The sequence below is a fragment of the Vicugna pacos genome, chromosome 17, assembly GCF_048564905.1.
Source record: "Vicugna pacos chromosome 17, VicPac4, whole genome shotgun sequence".
NCBI classification, from domain to species: Eukaryota; Metazoa; Chordata; class Mammalia; order Artiodactyla; family Camelidae; genus Vicugna; species Vicugna pacos.
Genome location: NC_133003.1, coordinates 52,323,785 through 52,344,164, shown reverse-complemented (window position 1 = coordinate 52,344,164; position 20,380 = coordinate 52,323,785). Strand labels below are relative to the sequence as shown.

At 54.7% G+C, this 20,380-nt stretch overlaps 1 protein-coding gene across 2 annotated transcripts in view; it reads left to right on the top strand.

Annotated features, from left to right (window-relative positions):
• The first annotated feature begins 354 nt into the window (after positions 1–354).
• The window catches only part of FGD5 (FYVE, RhoGEF and PH domain containing 5), a 104,974-nt gene continuing 84,948 nt past the window's right edge, over positions 355–20,380 (top strand). The window contains exons 1-3 of one of the 2 annotated variants that reach the window (XM_072941918.1): positions 1,335–1,349; positions 2,937–3,019; positions 8,666–11,306. In XM_072941918.1, coding sequence (XP_072798019.1) covers positions 8,782–11,306 — 2,525 coding nt within the window. In that variant the 5' untranslated portion in view covers positions 1,335–1,349; positions 2,937–3,019; positions 8,666–8,781. Of the gene's footprint in view, positions 633–1,334; positions 1,350–2,936; positions 3,020–8,665; positions 11,307–20,380 lie in introns of those variants that run through there. The other variant, XM_072941917.1, reaches the window with a different exon arrangement.

Below are 20,380 nucleotides of genomic sequence, written 5' to 3'. Positions count from 1 at the left end.
CAGGGGCCCAGCCCGCCGGCTCCCTCCGGCCCCCGCCCCATACTCGTCCGGGCTCCCCCCGGCCACGGCCCCTTTAAATGTGCGCGGGGGCGCCTCGCCCCTCGGCTCCCTCGATCCCTGACGGAGCAGAAAGGGAAAAAAAAGCCTTCCTCTCCGGGAGCGGGAGGAAACGTCTAGGAGGGGGCGGAGGCGCAGCGGCCGCGGCGGCGACACCGGCAGAGGCGCGGCGACCGGAGCGCCGCGCGCGGAGCCGGGACCCGGAGCGGACGCGACGCCGCGGGCTGCCCCGGCCGCCGCCCCCGCCCGCGCTCGCGCCCCCGGCCCCGCCCCCGGAGGCCCGCGCCGCGCCGAGTCCCGCGTGGACGCTTCGCTCGCGCCGCCCCGCGCGCCCCGCGCTCGCGCCCCCACGGCTCCCGGCCCCGCCCAGCCCCGGAGGCTCGAGCCCCGCGCCCCCACTGGCCCTGCGCGCCGAGCCGAGTCCGGCGCGCGCTGGGGGCGGGGCGGGCGCCGGGGGGTGCGGGCCCCGCGGGGCGGCCATGGAGTGAGGCGGCGCGCCGACTCGCGCTCGGACGGACGGACGGACGCACAGACGGGCGGCCCGGGCTCCGCGCGCTGGAAGATGAACAGAGCAGGTAGGAGGCTCCGCGCCGCCTCAGGCGCCGAGGGACGCGCGAGGGGCTCCCGGCCCGGCGCTCAAGTTGGAGCCCGCGGGGCGCTCGGGGCGAGCTGCCCCCCGACCTCCCCGCCCGGCTCCGCCTCGGCCGGCGAGGGCTGGGCGGGTCCCGAGTGCCCCGGCCCCGGAGGCTGCGGACGTCGGGGGCCGTACGGACGCCTCCTCAGCCCCGGCGAGGCCGCACCCCGGCCCGTAGGGCCTAATCCGCCCCCCCCGCCGTCCCCACATTGAGGGTCCTCTCGCCACGCAGGGCGCTCCCTTCGCAAAGGCGGCTGGGTCGCGCCCCGAAACGCTCACGCCTGCTCCTCAGGGGTCCCTGCCTGGCCCTCGCTGGCCCCTCCGAGGCCCCTCGTGGCCGACAGGATCCGTCCGAGCTCTTGCCCACGCCGGAGTCTGTTCCTGGTCCCTCGGTTCCCCCGCGGCGCGCCCTCAAGAGGTCCCTTGCTCCCTTCTCTCTCCTAGACCCCAGGCTTGGAGCTCGCTCTCCGGTGGAACTGGAGAGCCCTAAATTACCACACCCCTCCGCAGCCCCCCACCCCCGCCCAGCGCCCTGGCCCGGAGCCCTCGATGGGCCGCCCCCGGGAACCAAACGCCTGGGGGACACCGAGGCCGAGCCGCGCTCCGGGCGTTCCCTCCCAGCCCTCGAGTCTCTGCCCTGCAAATCTGACTCTGCCAGGTCAGGGGTCCCGCGAAATCCAGAATGCGTTTGACAGTAAATAGCGATCCCTCCAGAGGCGTGCCATTTAACAGATTTATTAACTGAGACTCAGAGATGGGCTGTGCCTGGAACCCAGCTCTCGGGATTCGTGACTCCTCCACGGGGAGGGCAGAAAGTTCCCTCGAGGCGAGTTTGCAAGGCTGCAGTCCCAGCTAACTCCATTTGCCTGCCAAGGAGCGATTATCACTCTTTTAATATTTTTCTCTTAGAATTTAGTAGAAGGCAGCTCCCTCCCCGACCAACACCCTTGTCCGAAGCCATACTCCAAAACACACATCCCTAAAGAAACAGGAAGCCACCATTTTGGCTGTCTTGGAACCATATCCTGCTGCCCTGAGTGTGTGTATGTGTGTTGTGGGCTTTTTCTTTTTAGAATCTTTTTAGTGAAAAAAGTCATTGTCTTAGGAGTGAGATGCAGGTGGGAGACGTCTGGCTGCATTGAGCTGACAAAGGAGACACTTGGGGGCTTAGGACGGTGGCAGCCATCTCCCTGTGTCCAGGCCCTGTGTTGCTGGGCATGTGGACACCTGGCCAGTGGATGAGTTTGGTCGCAGAATAGTGGGGTGAGGGTGGGAACGGGGTGCCACCTTTGGGGAGTGGAAGAGGCTGGAGCAGGATTCCAAGGAAGAAGGTCGCCTTCTGCCTCATCTAGCACAGCCTGGAGAGAGGCAGGCTGGCTCTTTCCTACACTCCTAATAAAACTCACCCTGAAACAATAGTGAGAGCCGGTCCAGTTTTCCCACGTCTCCCTGCATGAGGCATGGGCAAGCCCTCCCTTCTCTGAGAATCTGGGGGATGGAGTGAGCTGGAATACACTGAGAGGCAGGTTTGGTCCCAGGAAGTCCCAACAGTTATCACTCTTGGGTTCAGCCATCCTGTAATATGCCTCCAGCATAAACCTGGTTACTTTTTAAGTCAGTTGGCAATCACAGGCCTCACAGAATGATTTCTGTGTGGCGTGCTCTGGGTGTCCTGCTCATGTAACGTAGTGGTTTACAGACTCTGTGGGACCGAATCTCAGAACCACCATGCACTTAGCTATGTGACCTTCTGAAGCAGGTTACTTAACCTCTCTATGCCTCAGTTTCTTCATCTGAAAAATGGAGATAATAAGACCTCTGTCATTGAGTTCTCATGATTGAATTAAACAGAGCTTGTAAGGTGCCTCACACAGTGTCTGGCACATTGTAAGTGACCAATAAATTACCAGCTAATACTGAACCAGGTGCTGCTTTTAAGTGTTTTACTTGTAGCAGTTCAGTTCTCACAGTAACCGTCTGGTGAGTGCTTCTGCTGTTCCCATTTTATAGGTGGGAAAACTAAGCTACAGGGATTTTTATAGTCACTGACTTAACGAGGAGCAGAGAGAGGATTGAAACAGACTGTCCAGCCCGAGAGCCTGCTTTTTGATCCAGTGCCTAACACATAGTAGGTTCACAGGAAATCTTTGCCAGTTGGCTTAATTAGGTATCTTAGACCTGTTGTTTCCCTTGGACTCAACAGCTTTATTTTAAAAAGGGGGTATTTCTTCCATTTTATTACCAGAAAGAAACCGAGGCTCAGAGAGGCAGAGTGATGTGCCCAAGACGACACAGCCGATGTGCAGCAGAGCTGGCACTGGAGTCCAGGTCTGTCTGAGCCCTGGGCCCATGTGCTTTCCACTCTGTCCCATGCTGTGGGCCCTCCAGGTCACGGGTCACCGGACTAGCTTAACAACAGCCTAATTAGAAATGATCAGGCTTGGCTCGGACGTTCCAGCAGGCACCCAGAATGAAAGTTAAATTAAGATGCAATTGGAAGGTGAAACTGGAAGATAATTACTCTTGGAACATATGGTTATGAGAGTTCCAGGGGGAGCAGAGTGAACTGCTGTTGAAACAGACGCAGGGGTTAAAGACGGGACTGTCAGGGGACATCGCCAGGAAAGCTGTGAGTGCCATAGGCTGCAGCCAGCCAGAGAGGAAGCACTTACTGTTTGGTGCAGTCCCTTCACTCTGCAGATGTGCAGACTGAGGCTTGAGGAGGGGTGGGACTGGCCCAAGGCCTCACCTTCAGTCAGCAGCAGAGCCAGGCAGGAGTGAAGACCAGAGCTGCTGACTCCCGGGCCAGTGCTCCTCGCAGTGCCCCTCCTGATTTAACCTCTGCATAGCTAACAAGGGAGCCGCAGCATGAATGTGTGAGTGACAGATATTTAATTAAAATAGAGAGGGAAAATATAAACCGGTACCATGGGGCTGGCTGGGGATGATTTCTATCACCAGGAGCTGTTAAAAATCTCTTTCTCCTGTCACTGTGACTCCCCATCCCCCAGTTAACTCTTAGCATCTCGGCTGGAAGGGTGTTCTGCATTTGAGTCATCCTCAGGCCCAGCAGATTGCCAGGAGGTCCTGGGCGTTGGTAACTCAGGGTGTGGAGCGTGTGACCTCCAGCCTCTGGGTACAGAAGAGAGAAGGTTCATACAGCCCCCAGAGGGACTCAGGAGGCAGCAGAGGGTCCAGGAGTTCCATCCATGCTGGGTTCTGGACAGTCAGAAAGTTAAGCTTCACCCAGAGGAGGAAACCCCTGCTCTGATTTATCCTGTAATCCCCCCATCCCCGCCATACTCTGAAGCTCAGCCAAACTGGACTCTACCAAGCTCCCGGAGAGCTTGCATCTAACTGCCTCTGGGTCTCTGCACATTCTGTTCTCTCTGCCTGGAACACCCAGCCTCTTTTCAAATTATGAAAATCCGCCCTGTCCTTCAGCGTGCACCCCAGTGTCTCTCTCCCCTGGGTCTTCTCTAGGCAGGATTGGTCTCAGACCAGCTAACTGAGTACTGAGGGCAGAGTGGTTGTCTGGTTCCTTTTCTGGGAGGGAGGCAGGGAGGGAGCAGGGCTGGAAGCTCTCACACTCACTCCATCTACTCTCCTCCCTCTTCAGTCTCTTCTGGTGGCTCCTTCTCATAACCTTGGGACCCCAGAGCTCCCTTCTGGGCCGCCCTCTTGTCTCTGCCCGCGCTCTTCACTTGGTGATCTCACCGGGCTGGTGCCTTATTCCATCCCTCTGATGGCTGCCCCCAGCCCCACCTCTCTGGGAACCCAGACTGTTCCATCCAAGAGCCCACTTGACATTTCCTCCCAGGTGTGGGATAGGAAATTCTGGTTTTCCTTCCCCGGCACCTGCAGCCTTCTCCAGTTCAGGTGGCAACTTAACTTTTCCAGTTGCTCCAGCTCAAAACCTTTGTGTTCTCCTTGACTTGTCCCTTTTTCTTATACCCCAAATCCAAACTGTTGGTAAATCCCACCAGCTCTGCTTTCATATTCAGAATCTGACCTTTTTTTTTTTTAACCACTTCCGCAGCTACCAGCCTGGTCCCAGCCTCCACCTCCTCTTCCCCAGATTATTGCAAGCCCCTCCTCACTGCTTCCATCCTCACCACTTCTGCTTAGTTCATCACATTAGCTGGAGTGTACATGTCCTTATGCTCAAGGCCAGGTGTAATCTGCACCCTCCCCGAGGCCCCTCTGGCCTCACCTCCTGCTCCACCCTTCACTCCCTCTCTCCCTTCCGCCACTCTGGCCTCCTTGGACACAGCAGGAGAGTTCTCTCTCAAGTCTTCACTCTGATGTCCTCTCATGTGGCTTATTCTGGTCACTCTATTTAAAATTGCTAAACTCTCCACCTCCTGGTCTTTCCCCACAGGCTTTATGATCATCATATGATAAGATAACATGTGATACATGACGTACTTAATCTTTTTTATTGCTTATCTCTCACCACTAGACTGTAAGTTCTTTGTTTTATTTGTTAATGTACCCAAAGAGTCTAGATGAATGCCCGGCACATACTAGATGCTCAGTAAGTATCTGTGTAATGGAATTAGATGAAAGAAAACTGGATGGGAGCAAAGGAAAGCCAGTCATTCACTTTCTGATCAGTTAGTCCTTCTGACTCAGCCTTACGTGACTTTCTCACATGGTTAGCTGCCCCTGGTCTCTCTGGCCTCAGTCCTCTGCAATTTGCCCCTCTCTGCTTCACCAGAAGCTGGGAGCCCTGAGTCTCCGCTGGAGAAGAAATGCTCAGTGGCAAAAGGGTGAAGGCAGAGGTTCAAGGAAGAAGTTCAAGTTACTGCACCAGGGAGCAAGAAAGCCCTGTCCTGCCGGGTCCCTGCTAGGAGCTCGCGGAGTGATCCAGGCCGGTCACCCGCCTGCTCTGTGCCTCAGTCTCCTCACCTCCTCACCTTGTCTGAGGCATCAGACAAGGCCTTTCTGACCGTGGCATCCTTTGATCTCAGAGAGGATGCAGGTGAAACGCGCGGAGCCCCAGAGCTGGGAGCGTGGACTCTGTGTACTCGTCACTCTCTCTGGCTCCTCTGGGGAAGGCATTTTCTTGCAGGATCACGCCTCAGGCGCCCACTGTAACCTTTTCCAAGGAGACGGCGCCCATGGATCAATATCTTGATTGGATGAAGGATGGGGTGGGGGTGGGAGCGGTGCAGCCCAGGTGACGGTCATTTTTCATGGCCCATCTGACCCTCCGTCAGGTCTGCTGGAGCCCATGCGAAACACCACCTGTTACGGATGAGAAATGAGAGCCCCCACCCCCAAAGAAGAGTGTCATGCGAACGCCTGACACCTGATGTTGCCTGACACCTGATGTTGAGTGGTGACACTAGTATTACTTTATGGATCAGTGCAGAGCGGGGACCTGTAGCAGGGGAAGGTGTCGGGTCAGGGAGCTCGGCTACACAGCAGCTACTGTTGAGTGATCCTACACGAAGTCTTGCTACTAAGCACTTTTAGTATATTACTTATCTTGTAATCTTTGTAACAGCCTCTTGAGAGTAGGTGTTACTATTGTACCCATTTTACAGGCAAGGAGTCTGAGGCTCGACTTCAATGCTTGTACGTGGCGAAGGCAGTATCTGAACTCAGATCACCAGGCTCCAAAGGCTTATTACTCTGTTCCTCCACGTGGACAGGGAGCTGAAGCTTAGCTGTTTAAGTTCCAAAATTTGTGGGTTTTTTTAAAAACTAAATTGGACAGAAGTTTTTCTAAATGAGGACATATTTGATTGCTTATGGAAATAAGGGGTTGGAAAGTCTCTTCTTTTATCTTGAAGACTCTAGGTTATTTTCTGGATGTCAGTGGCTGGCCTGGGTGTTGGTGCGGACAGATGTGGGTGTGGGTTAGGGGGCTGAGGCAGTGGGTGCTTTAGCCTTTAAATCCCTGACAGTGGTGCCCCTTCTCTCCCTTCCTTGCCCTCAGCTACCCTATCTTACAAAGGCAGTATTCCTGCTCTCACTGCCTCCCTAGACCCCTCCTCATTATCTGTGCACTGGGAAACCAGATGACTAAGTTCATTCGATTTATGTGCAGCACACAACTGAGGCTCTGAAATCAGGCCTTTTCAGGAATGGACTTTGTAACCCTATATGATTGCTGTTCTGGGCCTTTTTTATTTCCTTTAGGGCCTCCCCGGCTGCATTTTACATAGCTCTGCCAGTTTCAGGGAGAGGATACTGCCTTTGGCCTCAGACATACTGAAGTTGAGGTGCCACTTGGACAGTCCCACGGAGACGGGGTAAAATCAGCGAGCGCTGTGCTGGCCGGCACCAGAGCCGTCACCCTCGTGTGGCTGCTGAGCACTTGAAGTGTGGCTAGTCGGAATTGCCATGCGCCATAAGTGTGAAATACACGTTAGATCTCGAGGACTTGGTACGACAAAGAATGTCGAATGTCTCGGTAATAAATTTTGTATGTCGATTACCTGCTGATCCAAACATGATTCATTGATTACATGATAATATCCAAAAATGAGAATTTTGTGGATGCATTCAGTTGAAAAAAAGTATTGTTAACATTAATTTAAGCTGTTTCTTTTTTTTTTTTCAACTTGTTAACGTGGCTGTGAGAAAGTGTAAAATCAAGTGTGTGATGGTAAATGTGGCTGACGTTATATTGTCAGACAGCCCTGGACTCAAGATAGCTGGGGTTGGATCTGCAAGGATTGAGCTGGGAGTCAAGTGCATGGGGAGGAGGAGTTTGCTGACGGACCTCCCAGCCCTCTGCTCCGTCTTCCTTCCCTCACAGCAGGCTGGCACTCTGGGGCTGCTCTGTACCACACCCAAGGCGTAGTGGGGATGGAACTGGGAGATGGGACTGGGCTGAGGGGAGACTTGTCCATCCTAATCCTGGGCCGTGGGAGTGGGCAGTGCTTCTGAAGTGGAGGTGTCGGGATGGAGCTGCATTCCTGGAAGTCTGTGTTCCTCACTCTGCCTGCAGCGTGGAGGGGCTTGGATGAAGGGCAGGGGGCTGTGGCAGGAGAGATGCTAAACTTGGAAGTGGGCCCTTTCACTTGTCCAGGCCCCTCCCATCCTGCAAAAGTGAGCTGAAACTTCCCCTTCCCCAAGCAGGAGGTCTCCCCTGCCACGGCCACTCCTGCTTCTCTAGCTGCGGTTGCACGTCTTTTATTCTGCCGTGTCCACAGATCCTCAGCATCCACATGGGACAAGGCCTCTTGCAAATATCCATGCTGATAAAGACCGTATAACTTCTCCCATGAAATTTGGACACCTGTGCAATTTGGATGCACGGCAGTTAGCTGGACACCAGTCCTGAAACATACAGAATTCAGAGGTGACCCTCAGAAGAATCACATGCTGCCATCCCAAACCTTTGGTGCATCATTTTTTGAGGGCAGGAGATAATGGGGGGGGATACTGAGTCATAATATTCCAAGGATCTGCGGCTCGGTCCTCAAATGGTCCTGTTAGTCCCATCTCCCTGATTCAATTGTAAGTGCTCTTCTTGGCCCTGGAAGACCCTAACGTGCCCAGTGCTATGTGTACAGACAGTAGGTTTCCAGTGAACTAATGGTAGAATGAACGTGGGCTCCAGGAGGGCAGCCAGGATGGTGACGGTTTCCATCAGCGTCGTCTCACAGCGCCGGGCACATGGAAAGCCCTGAATACGCAGCTGTGGAGTGAGCAAGTGCAGCGAGGCGGACACTTACTTGAGGAGTGCAGGGCGTCGTTCGGTGGAGCTTTGTTGGCTGGGCTGTGTGGGCAGAAGAGAGGTCTGTTCACCTTGTTTACAGGGTGAACCTTTAGTGGAAAGTCTAGAGGCTCCAAAGACGCTGGTGGAGGCGTAAACCTGTGACGGAACATGGTCCATGGGGTTCTCATGGGCTGGGAAACCATCTTCGGTGTTCCCTTGAGGGCTGGCAAGTAGGAGCCTGAATGGACATGAAGATGACTGCTTTTTCTCTCCTTTTCTGTATTCTTACACTTTAGATTCACCCAAGCCACCTGTTGCTCCTAAGCCGAAGGCTGCCAGTCCCTTGACGCCAGTGACGGCACCCAAGTTCCCCTCGTCACCCCGGCCGGAGAGTCTTCACAGCCCCAACTCCATGTCCAGGGGGCCGAAACCCCCCATCGCCCCAAAGCCCAGGCTGGCCACCCCCAGCGAGTGGCGGGCCAGCTTCTACATGATCAATAGCCTGAGCCAGTGCAGCAACGGCAAGCTGCCCTGCGTGGACAGGGGCCTCTGCGAGGAGCCGCGGCCCACCCCCGACGATTACATCGTGGTCCCCAGGGCTCCGCCGGGAGAAGATGGACTCGGGGACAGGGGCTCTGTGGAGAACGCCGTCACGGAGGCCAGCGGGGAGGAGGGCCAGGAGGGAGGCGAGGAGAGTGACCAGGAGGGGACAGCAGCTACAGAGGACGTGGCAGCCCCAGCTGAAGCAGAGCCAAGTGGAGAGGGTGATGAAGGTGGGCCCCCCACGCCTGAGAACGAGGTGGCTGAGAACTGTGCCTGCGACCCGGGGGCCGAGGCGCAGGGCACGAGTGAGGAAGAAGAGAAGCCGGTGGAAGAACACCACGAGGACGTCCTGGAGGCCGGGAGCCCTCGGGACGGGGAGGCCATCTTCCCGAGCGACATCATTCTAATGCACTTTGGCGTGGAGGATCCAGCAGCTTGTGGCCCCGAGCCCGGGTCCTCTGGGACCCCCCGGGAGACAGAGGAGGATGGTGAGGAAGGCTGCACCGATGCAGAGCCGGATGAGGGTGTGGACTCTGGCGGGCCCGCTGAGGGGGACACCGAAGATGCTGGCAAGACACCCCTGGAGAGCGACGGATTGGTCACTGGCGCCCCGGAGACGGAGGCAGCCATAGACAGCCAGGATCCCTCCCAGGAGGAATGTGAGGACGCCCCCGGCGGTGGCGGCCAGGACGGTCAGGCTGAGCCTCCAGACCAGAATGAGGAAGCTGACCTGGAAGACCTGCCAGCAGTCTCCCAGGAGGCAGGAGAAGACCCTCGAGAAGGCGAGGAGCCCCCACAGGAAGAACCGGTGGAGGAGAGCTGCCAGATCGTTCCCTTCGAGAGTGACTGTGTGGACGACTTCGCGACTCCGCTCTCGGGGAGTCCCTACGAGCTCTTCCCGACTGAGAGCACCTCCTTCTGCAGTGAAAGCTACTCTCCTTTTCCCAAGTCGGCGAGGGGCTTAGAGTCAGAGCAGGAGCCGCAGGTGGGGGAACATGCGGGGCAGGACCCCGTGGCTGGGACTGGATGTGGCCGGCGTGGCTCCCTGCAGGGTGGTGCCGGAGACAGCCCCTCTGTCCCTGACGTGGTGGTCCTGCCGGAGGACGAGGATGCCATGGACGACGCACTCACCAACCCGTATGAGATGGGAGTTGGTGTGGTGTGCGGAGTGGACCCTGGGGAGGGGGAGATGCCTGAGGACCAGGCTGCCTCAGACACCCTGAGTGGTAATGGCACAAAGGAGGACGTGAGCTCTGATGCCGAGGGTGGCCTGGTCCCCATTGACAGGAAGAACGTCATCGCGAGGGCCAGGCCCCACTCCGGGAAGGTGGCTGGCTACGTCCCAGAAACCGTCCCGGAAGAAATGGGACCAGAAGCTGGCTCGTCAGCCATCAGTGTTGGAGGTGCCATCACAGAGGCGAGGAAGATGGGCCTGTCGCTGGAGGGGAAGCCCCTGGACGTCAGCAGGGCCTTGCCAGCAAAGCCCAGAGCCTTCACATTGTACCCTCGGTCATTCTCCGTGGAAGGCCGGGAGATCCCCGTGCCCCTGTACCGGGAGCCCGAGGCGTGCGGCTCAGACGCCCGCAGGATCAGGGGCAAGGACGACAGCCTCTCTCTGCCCTGCGTGATCGGCTCCTCCGGCAGCTTCTCCCAGCGGAGCCACCTCCCGTCCAGCGGCACCTCCACGCCGTCTTCTGTGGTCGACATCCCGCCCCCTTTCGACCTGGCCTGCATCACCAAAAAGCCCATCACAAAGAGCTCACCCTCCCTCCTGGTGGAGAGCGAGCCCCCAGACAAGCACGCCAAGAAGAAGAAGTCGTCCTTCAAGCGGTTCCTGGCGCTGACCTTTAAAAAGAAGACGGAGAGCAAGGTGCACGTGGACGTCAACGTGTCTTCTTCCAGGTCCTCCTCGGAGTCCAGCTACCATGGGCCTGCCCGGCTCCTGGAGTTGGACCGGAGGAGCCTCAGCAACTCCCCCCAGCTCAAGGTGCGGACCGGCAAGGCGCGGGCTTGCGACTCGCCCTCCTCCCTCATCTTCTGCAGGGACAGCGGCAAGAGGAAGGGTGTCCCCTTCAGCAGGACGGTGTCCAGGGTGGAGTCCTTCGAGGACCGCTCCCGGCCTCCCTTTCTGCCCCTGCCCCTGACCAAGCCGCGTTCCATCTCGTTCCCCAACGCCGACACCTCGGACTACGAGAACATCCCAGCCATGAACTCGGACTACGAGAATATCCAGATTCCGCCCCGGAGGCCCGCGAGGGCCGGGACATTTACGAAGCTGTTCGAAGATCAGAGCAGAGCCCTGTCCACGGCGAACGAGAATGACGGCTACGTGGACATGAGCAGCTTTAATGCCTTCGAGAGCAAACAGCAGAGCGCAGAGCAGGAGGCAGAAAGGTACGTGAACTCTGTTTCCTTCCTTGTTATCGGAGTGTCTGAGCTGTGTGAAAGCGTCTTCTCAGGTGCCGGATACGGCACACGTGTGAGCGTGTGTATTTCTGTTACTTGGGGTGCATTTCTCCACTCCTAGGTGCATGGCTTTGCTGCTCGCCTCAGGGAACGTCACCAAGGGAGAAGGTTCTAGGATCTTGCGAAACTAAATCTCTTTCACCATCAGGAAAATACCCTAAATTGAGACTGATACCTTTTTATTGTGTAAATATACACTCTGTTCAAGGGAACTGGAAAAGACAATTTATTTAAATTGCTTGAAGAGCTAAGGATGCCCTGAACTAAATTTCTGAATAGAGGTCTTTAAGAGGTACATCCAAGCTGGGTTTTTTTTTGGGGGGGGTGCTCAGTCACCTTGGAAGCCAGAATGAAACACTGCTATTATTGACAACAGCGGAGGCTTTCGGACCCCACCTTCCTGAGACTGACTGAATGCAGTTATTGATCGTCCCAAGTGGATAATTGCCAAATCTTGCTGTTCCTTGTACATCGCGGATGCAACTTAAAGGCACTGCGATTCAACCTCAGCCATTTACACCCTTGGGGGCGCCTGATCTGAATTAATTAAAAGTCAGAAAGGTGACAATTTTAAAGGAAACCCTGATTCGTTCCCCTCGTGCGCAGTAGCTCAGCCCAGTCCTCCACAGCTGTTGCTGCTAGAAGTTCCCCGGGGACTTGCGGTAATGAATAGACAAGAATGATTTGCAATTAGCATCAGCCGTCCCTGGAGTACAGACACTAGACTTGTTTGTATGCTTTATTCGCCTGAATTTTTTACATGGCTTCCCACCCCGACTCCATCTCCTCTCTGCCCCAAGTCTGGGTGAGGCTATTAATTGGTTCTTTCTAGGTTTGTTTGCCAGAGCAAAGGTAAACACCAGTGCTGCTGGGAGCACCCAGTTTAATTTGGAGCTTTAAGAGGGTGAGAGCGGCTAGGAGACAAGTTCATTGCACTGATAGTTATGAGCAGGGTTTGACGAGGCCCAGCCCTGGCTGACGCCTCCAACACTAGTGAGAACAGAACCATGCTTTGCAACCCTGAAATCTCCAGGCTGGGAAGGACCTCAAAGGGCGTAAGGTCCAACCTCCCACCTCTGATCAGTCTCTCTCTTAACCCAGTCTGTACTTGAATTCCTCAAGCCACGGGGAACTCGCCATGTCCCAAAGCTGCCTCGTCAGTTGCTAGGTGCTCTGATCCAGTTTTTCTTTCTGAGGCAAAAGCCATCTCCCCCTGATAACCCTCCCCCTACTCATGCTAGCTTGTCCCCCTCAAGCCAGGCAGGTGAGCTCATTTTCTCTTCTGTATGACAGCCCTTCAGAAATTGAAATCTGCTCCTGTAGAATCATGGAATTTTGTAGCTGAAAAGGAACTTCAGGCATTTGGTTCTGTTAAGAGGAGGAAACTGAGGCACAGAGAGGGAAAGAGACTTGTGTAAGGTCTCTCAGCAATTTAGTGGAGAGATCAGTGCTAAGACTCAGGTTTTCTGACTCCTGGTTAGGAATTTGTGGTGAGTTATGCTAAGGGATGCCGGGTCTGGTTGTGCAGGCTGTGCACTGCACAACCCCAGGGTCACACTTACCTTTTAGTCTATGTATGGTGCCCTGGGGTTGTGTAGTGCACAGTCTACTTGGCCATACACAAAGGCCCTGTTGCATTCATCTGTACTTTGTCCAAAAACCAAAAAAAGCTCCCTTCATCCAAACTAAGGTGATATTAAGGGAATAAAATACCCAAGAAAATGCCCATGTTTACCATATCTTGGCCGCTTACTGTGTGCCAGGCACTGTGCTGGGTGCTTTCCGCGCATTATCTCACATTTGATGCTACAGCCTGGGGTCTTGGTTGAGTATCCTGAACCATCAGACTCTAAATTTCAAAAGCGCTGTTGCCTCACTCTGAATTTATTTCACTGAAGGCCAGACTGACTGGGATCAGTCTCCCGTGCAGGAACCACATCCTCTAGGACGTCAATCAGTGAGCAAAGCTTTCTTCCGCTTTCCTGCATGAAACAGATGGGAGCAGGGGTAGAGATATCCCCGCTCTGGGCTGGAACACGTCTGGGCAGGGAAGATTTCAGACACATCAGATTGAGAGGCAGGGGGATCTGCCCTGGGGGTGGGGCCCCACTGCCTCTTTGCCTGAATGGGGGCTTTGAGAGTCAAGCGGAGGAGTGCTGCTGATCTGAGACACGTGCCTGGGGTGCGTGGGGTTGGACAGGATGGACGAGAGGGTGGGGAGACGGTTCCTTCTTTCTGCTGCTGCTTGTCCTGCCCCAGAGCTTACTTCAGTGTGAGAATCAGACGCAGAGCTGGAACAAATACTAGCAGTCCTGAAGGAGCGCGGGACAGTGCTCCGGGAGACGTGGCTTCAAAGCCTGCTCTGTCACTGACTTGCTGTGGGATCCTGGGAGAGGCTGGGCCTCAGTCTGCTCTTCTGTAAAATGGTAAGATTGGAGCAGACCTGTATTTCTCAGCCATGTACTGTCACTATTTTTGTTTAAATCAGCCCATCTTTTTCACTTAGAAAATGTTTAGAAAGGAAATTTTTTGTCGCTATTGGGAAATGGAAAAACAGTATTAGTTGTCATAAACAGAAGGCAATTGTAAAAATAAGATACAGAGAGAAATAAAATAGCACAGTTTGAGTCCAGCTTGAGGTTATCACTTGCCGTGGCCGTGAACCGGAAGCTCGGGCCCTTTGTTACGCAGGGAGAGGTGTTCAGGGCCGGCACCACACAGAGACCCTCTGCTTGGCGTAATCAGAAGGATTCAAATGAATTGAAACGGGAGTAACTCTCTCATGGTGTGATTCAGTGTTATTTAAATCCAAGTCCTTTTTCCACTGCAAGTGCCTCCCTCCAAGAAATGTGTAGAGTGTGTAATAGAATCGGAGTCCTTAGAGATCCCTAAATCCAAGCAGCAGCTCAGGCCCTGGTGATGATTATGAAATTTCTTCTATGCAGTTACTTCCTTTGAGATTTGTGTACACAGATAATAGCATTTTAAGGCTACAATAATATTCTTATTAACCATCTTCTATCTTATAAAGTAGAATTGTATACACTGTTACCTATATACGTGTTCCCTTGGTGTACGAAAAGTTTGTCATTGTTTAGTTTAAAGTGTATCCCCACAGCATTCTTTTTTTCCTGAATTGACTCATACAAAAAAAAATGTTTTCAATAGTGGTCTAGTCCAGCACTCGTCCTTTTCAGATAGGATGTTGTATGTCCTCAGTCAGGACCCTGGGTTGGGGAAACCCAGTCTTTACTTCTCAAGATTGCCCAGGACCTCGATATGCTGGTTATTCACCAGGAGCTTAATAAATGCATGTTGATGTGTCAGTGATTTTGAGCTTCACTAGGGGAAGGAAGTGTTATTTATTGTCTTTATAACAGTTCCAGGTGCTTTGTATACGCTTGTTAAATACCCATTTGATGCCAAACGCCACGCACCCTGGTTTGTCCTCAGTGTCTCATTTAAATCCCCGTAACTGTAAGTTTGGTTTTTGCACCGTGATGAGTCTGCTTTAATCACTCAGCATTATGCCTCGACACACATCCCTGCTGCCACTTTCCCCCACTTCAGTATGGAAATCTTTAAACATACAGAAAAGTTGGAAGAGTCTCACGGTGGATGTTCACGTGCCCACCAGCTAGATTTTACCAATGATGTGTTGCCACGCTGGCTTCTCCTCGTCTCTTTCTCTCCAGCGCTCCCTCCAGCTATTCACGCGTATTGGTTTTGATGCACCTAGGGTGGCTTTTCATGTTTACAGATGGGGACGCAGCAGCACAGGGAGCCTGTGAGAGCACAGGGCCAAGGCTGCAGGTCCCCGCCAAGCCACCTGGCTTTCCGCCCTCCACCACCTACTGCCTGAGTGACTGAGCGTGACTTACCTCTCTGTGCCTCTTCACCCATCAAGAGGTGGTAACAGTAGTGCCAGCCTCCTGATGTCACTGAGATGAAACGAGTTAATGCGGCCGGGAGTGAAAGGATCAGTGAGCACTAGCTGTTACTGAGTGTCGAGACTAGGGTCGCAGTGCTGGATACAGGACCGGAACTTGGTTCCAGGGGTGTGGGTGGAGAAGCTGGGCCCTTTCACTGAGTGGGTGTCTCTCTGTCTCTCTCTCCTACGGCTGTTCTGCCTGTGTTTGACTCAGCGTTCAGGACCTCACATCCATAAACTGGGACCATGAACTTGTGAGCTTCGGCCACGGGCTGTGTTGTCAGCATCACCTCTAAGCTCTGTGTGCGATGGAGTCAGGGCTGCAGCCAGCAGCCCGAGCAGCTTGGATGTGGAGTCAGGACCAGGGTTTATGATTCCATAGTCTCATAGCAGAGGGGCCTCTCTCTGCCGCTCTACCTATAGCTGTTATTTCACTTGTAATTCGTGATTAATTAGGCCCCTGAGGAATTTCCAGTCCCCATTTTACAGGTGAGAAAACTGAGGCCCAGTGAAGTGTTATAAGCCATCCTCCATCAAACCAAGACTCGAACCCAAGTCTTTCCGACTCCCAGCCCAGCACTATCTCCACTTCCCACACTTTCTCTGGCTGCGATGTTAGCTGGTGGTCTTCATCCAACAGTGGTGAAGCATCTCCCTTGCTGGAGACAGGCTGCCCCAGCCACCACTGAGATTTGCCCCAGAGGCTCAGGGAAAGTGGAAGGACCCTCTCCTGTCTTTTCTGGCGGCTGGTGGGTTTGGTGTTCTCTTGGCAGCTCATCAAGACTGACTGGCTTTCCTGGGACTTGCTAAGGAGGTGCTCAGATGTCTCTCCCTCCTGCGGGGCGGCGGGGCGGCGGGGCGGCGGGGCGGCGGGGATGGGGACCCTTCCCTCCTGCGGCCCTTTGTGCCTGAGGAGCAGCCGCAGCTTGGGGTTAGAGAGGCCATCTGTCCTGCTCGGTAGGGGAGCTGCACGTGCTTCAGCCCCGAGCCGCTGCCCTGTGGAGGGTCCAGCGCTTCTGGGCTCCCTTTCCGGGCTGTTCGTGGTCCGAGTGCAGCTCCGGTTACCTGCTCCAGCACGCACGTGAGGACGGGGTGGGGACATCCCGGTGCCTGACTGTTGCGGCTAACTGACAGCGACTGTTTGAGAAGTGAGTAATTCTGAGCAAGGAGCTGTGCCCCGTGACACGTAGATGGAGGTGGCGAGGCGGGCCTGGCCTCAGGGGACGTACAGTCGGTGGGGGGGTGGGAAGAGGACTTAGACTCAAGTCCCTGAAACGCAGGAGAGAAAATGCTCTGGACCCGAGGAGTAGGAGTCCAGGGGGTGGGGCGCTTCATGGACACGGGGGCATTTGGATGGACACTGAAGGAAAAGTAGGGTTTCGACACATGGAAGTAGGAGAGAGGTGCGAGAAAGGACAGAAATGTGGGACTGTGGGTTTTAGCAGGCAAAGCCACAGTGAAAAGGACTTAGCCTTGGTTCAGAAGGTACCTCGATATCTTTAGTCTGGAGAACAGTTCCCCTCATCTCAGACACAGAGCATCTGCTGCACGTCCACTCAACGGCAGCTGCTCTCCAAGTGCCAGAGGGTGAGGCTTCCTGCCCTCAAGGTGTTTCTGACTGGCTGGCGGGGAAAGTTAATAGAGTTTTTGTCAGAGGTCCATCCAGCAGTCTGGAGGAGGGGCGGCGGGCAGCCCTCGCTGTCGGGGGTGCCCAAGGGGATGGCTGGAGGAACGGGAGTTCAGGGTGGAGACAGACAGTCCAGGAGGAGCACGAGCCTGGGCACGAGTCCGGGGTAAGGAAAGACCGTGGGGTGTTGAGACGGCGCTCGGCGCCCACACCTGCGAGGTGGACGTGGGAAGGCAGCGGGGCCCTGCTAAGAAGGGCCTCATGCATCAGCTCTCGGAGTCTGTCCGCTACCCCAGGGCAGCGGGGAGACCTGGCGGTGTCCAGCGGGGGAAGCGGAGGCGGGGACGGTGCGTTGGCGCGGACGTTTTGTTGGCAGGATGGAGGGCGTGAAGAGCTGGGAAGCAGGGAGGTTAGTCAAGAGGCCGTCGCAGGGGCCCCTCCAGGGGAATGAGGAGCACGCAGGGCTGTGGCAGCGGGAAGGGAGGAGTGAATTGTGTCTCTAGGATGTGCCCAGCAGCCCAGCCTCCATTGTCACCCTGTGCATTTCTCTTCTCAGTCTCCTATTTCTCTTTTACAGTCTGTCTCGTCCCAAATAAATAAAAGGTTTGAGTTGGTTTCCAATAAAAGACATAGCAAGAAACGATGAGAATTTGGTCCCTGAAATAAAAGTTATAGGATGCAAGCCAAGTTAGAAACTGAGGGGAGGCAATAGCACAGACAATCCAGACCAAGGACAGCGACTCCAATTAAAATTCTGAATTCCAGCGCAAAATCCAGCTTGAGGGCCACACCTTCCCCCGTCCCTGGCCCCCAGCACCCCTACGTCTTTAGACTGCAGCAGCCGTTTGGGTGACATGACTCCCTGAGCGAGTGAAACCTGACTTATTTTTTCACAACCACGGACAGTGCTGCAGCAGCAAAATTACACCTCGTTGTAAAACAAAGGTGAGTTACGGCCTCAGACACACATCCTTGGGAGGGTATATGGCATAGCTGCAACCCAGCCTCCTACCGGCTAATTCCAACGGTGCTGGGAGCTGCGTGGCTGGGTTTTTGGCACGTCCTGGCGGTGGTGTTCGTTGGTATCTTTCTATCTGCCTGTAAGCCAGGAGCTTTCCTATTATTATGTTTTTGACAAATGAACCCATGCAGAGCTTTCATTAAGTTTCATTGAAAGGCCCTGGAAATGCCATAAAAATTATTATAATCTCAAAACCATCACATTCCTAATGCAGGCAGCTACGCTGCTTGTTGAAATTGACTGATGAGAATATTCAGTTTTTAATTTTCTGACTTAAAATAAGACCATCTGCAGCTGTTTCTTTTAGCAATAATTTTTAATTAAATGCAATAAAATTTGCAAGGAAGGACCCTAATAAGAAAACCGTGTCAGGAACACACTGTAACATTTACTAGCATGAGATTATGGCCCCCAACTATTTTATTTTCCCCTTGCAGAGCTATGATGTAGGCGAAACCCTGATCAAATGTTCATCACAGTGCGGTTTTACCTTCATAAAGTCAGGGTTTCCTTCTGAGGGAGGCGTGACAATAACTCTCAGTAGCAGCAGACCGTCTTCCTGCCCGGGCCCTTCGGTGAAATGTCAGCGGCAGGTCTCCCTGACCAGCTGAGCCCCAGAGGAGGAGCGAGGTCTTTGTTCCAGCCTGAGTCTGGATGGTGCTTGAGTCTCTGTGGGGCCTCGCTCCTCCTGGCCCTGCACTGGGGACAAGCATATTATGCAAAGGATGCAGCCAGGGAGCAGAAGTCATCTCTGTGTTTGGCTCATTTCTTCACTAAATACGTACCAGGTGCCTCCCGTGTGCCAGGTGCTGCTGGGGGGTGCGGTTCGGGTACGGCCGTGGTGGCGAGCGCTCAGTTGAGTCCCTGCTCCGGCAGAGCTGGTGCTCTGCTGGGGGGAGGCAGACGGTAAACAGACCGGGAAGTAAACAGGATAATCAGAAATGATGCGAGCATTCTTTTGTGGTGAGATTACTCTTTTGTGACAAAGAAGAAAAAAGAGCAGTGTGACAGGAAACAACTAGTGGGGGGGGGTGTTTCAGACAGGGTGGTCAGGGAAGCCGACAACTGACTGAAACCTGAATGGTGACCAGACATCGTCAGGGGAAGGGCATCCTAGGTGGAGGGAACAGCAGGGACGAAGGCCCTGAGGCTGGAGGCTCTTGGAGGTTTGTGGAGAGGCCAGGAGGCCAGGGTGGCTGGCGAGCAGAAGGCAGTGGGGAGAGTGCCCGGGGATGGGGTGTGCAGGGGCCTTTGTAAAAGATTTGGATTTTACTTTAATGAGACGCCATTGGAGGGAAGTGTCAAGAGCCAAAATGTTTGAGTTAACTGAACTCTTAAAGACTTGTATGTTTACAGTCATCAGCAGACAATTTGGAAATGGAGCAAAATATACCTGCTACTCAGGGTAGTTCTGGGGGTCTCCTTATACTCCCAGGATGTGGAGTTTGAACTTGGGTCCCGGCTCTGCCCTGGCTGTGTGATTCTTGAGCATCTGGGTCTCAGGTCTGTCTCCCACCTGTGACTGCCCTGAACTGGCTTCTGTGAAGAGCAGTTCTGTGCCCCCATCTGCGGGCTTATTACAGAAGATGGTGGTGGTCCCAGGAACCAAGAGGAAGCTGGCCCAGTCGCAGCAGAGGGGGCAGAAAGGCTGGGGAAGGTCTTGAGAGGCAGTGTGCTGCATTGGGACTTGTGCTCCCTGTGTGAACTAATTTGATCTGTGAGCCGGGGGGAGCTACTGAAGGTTTTAGAGTGAGGGGGTGACATGATAGCTGGTGCTCTGGCACAGTCATCGTCAGCCGTGGTGGGTGGCGGGGGGAAAGAAGCCCCCACGGTAAGATGTCTAAGTCTTCTTCAGCCTCTGTGGTGTGACGGCCTCCCAGCCACAGCTACTGCACAGTCACTTAGAGCAGGAGGACCCAGAGCTCCGGCTGCTCTGCATCTCCCCAGTGTGGGGTCCTCAGGGCGCCTGTCTGACAAGCAGAGAGGCAGCAGCCCAGCCGAAGGAGATGAGCTCTGGCCCATGTCATCCGATCTGAGCCTCAGTGTCCTCACTGGTTCAAGCGGTATGATGGCCTTCATCACTGAGCTGTCGGGCAGAGTCTGGGACGCTGCGCCTTCAGGGGCAGCATGAGGGCTTCAGAACTAACACCGCCAGCCATGGGCTTGGCTTCTGGGCGCCGTGCGCCACGGCTCGGGGGGTGTCGCTGCGTATTCACTGATGCCAGGCACCGTCTCAGCCCCTTTACAGGTGTTAACTCAGTTAATCCAGAGAAAAACCCTGCCACACAGGTGCTTTTTTTTAAGTCTACACTCAGCGGATGAGGAAACTATGGTACAAAGAAGTTAAGTGAAGGGCCCAAGGGCACGTGGCTGGCCAGCAGCACAGCCAGAGTCTGGCCCAGGCAGCTTCCAGCACCTGTGCT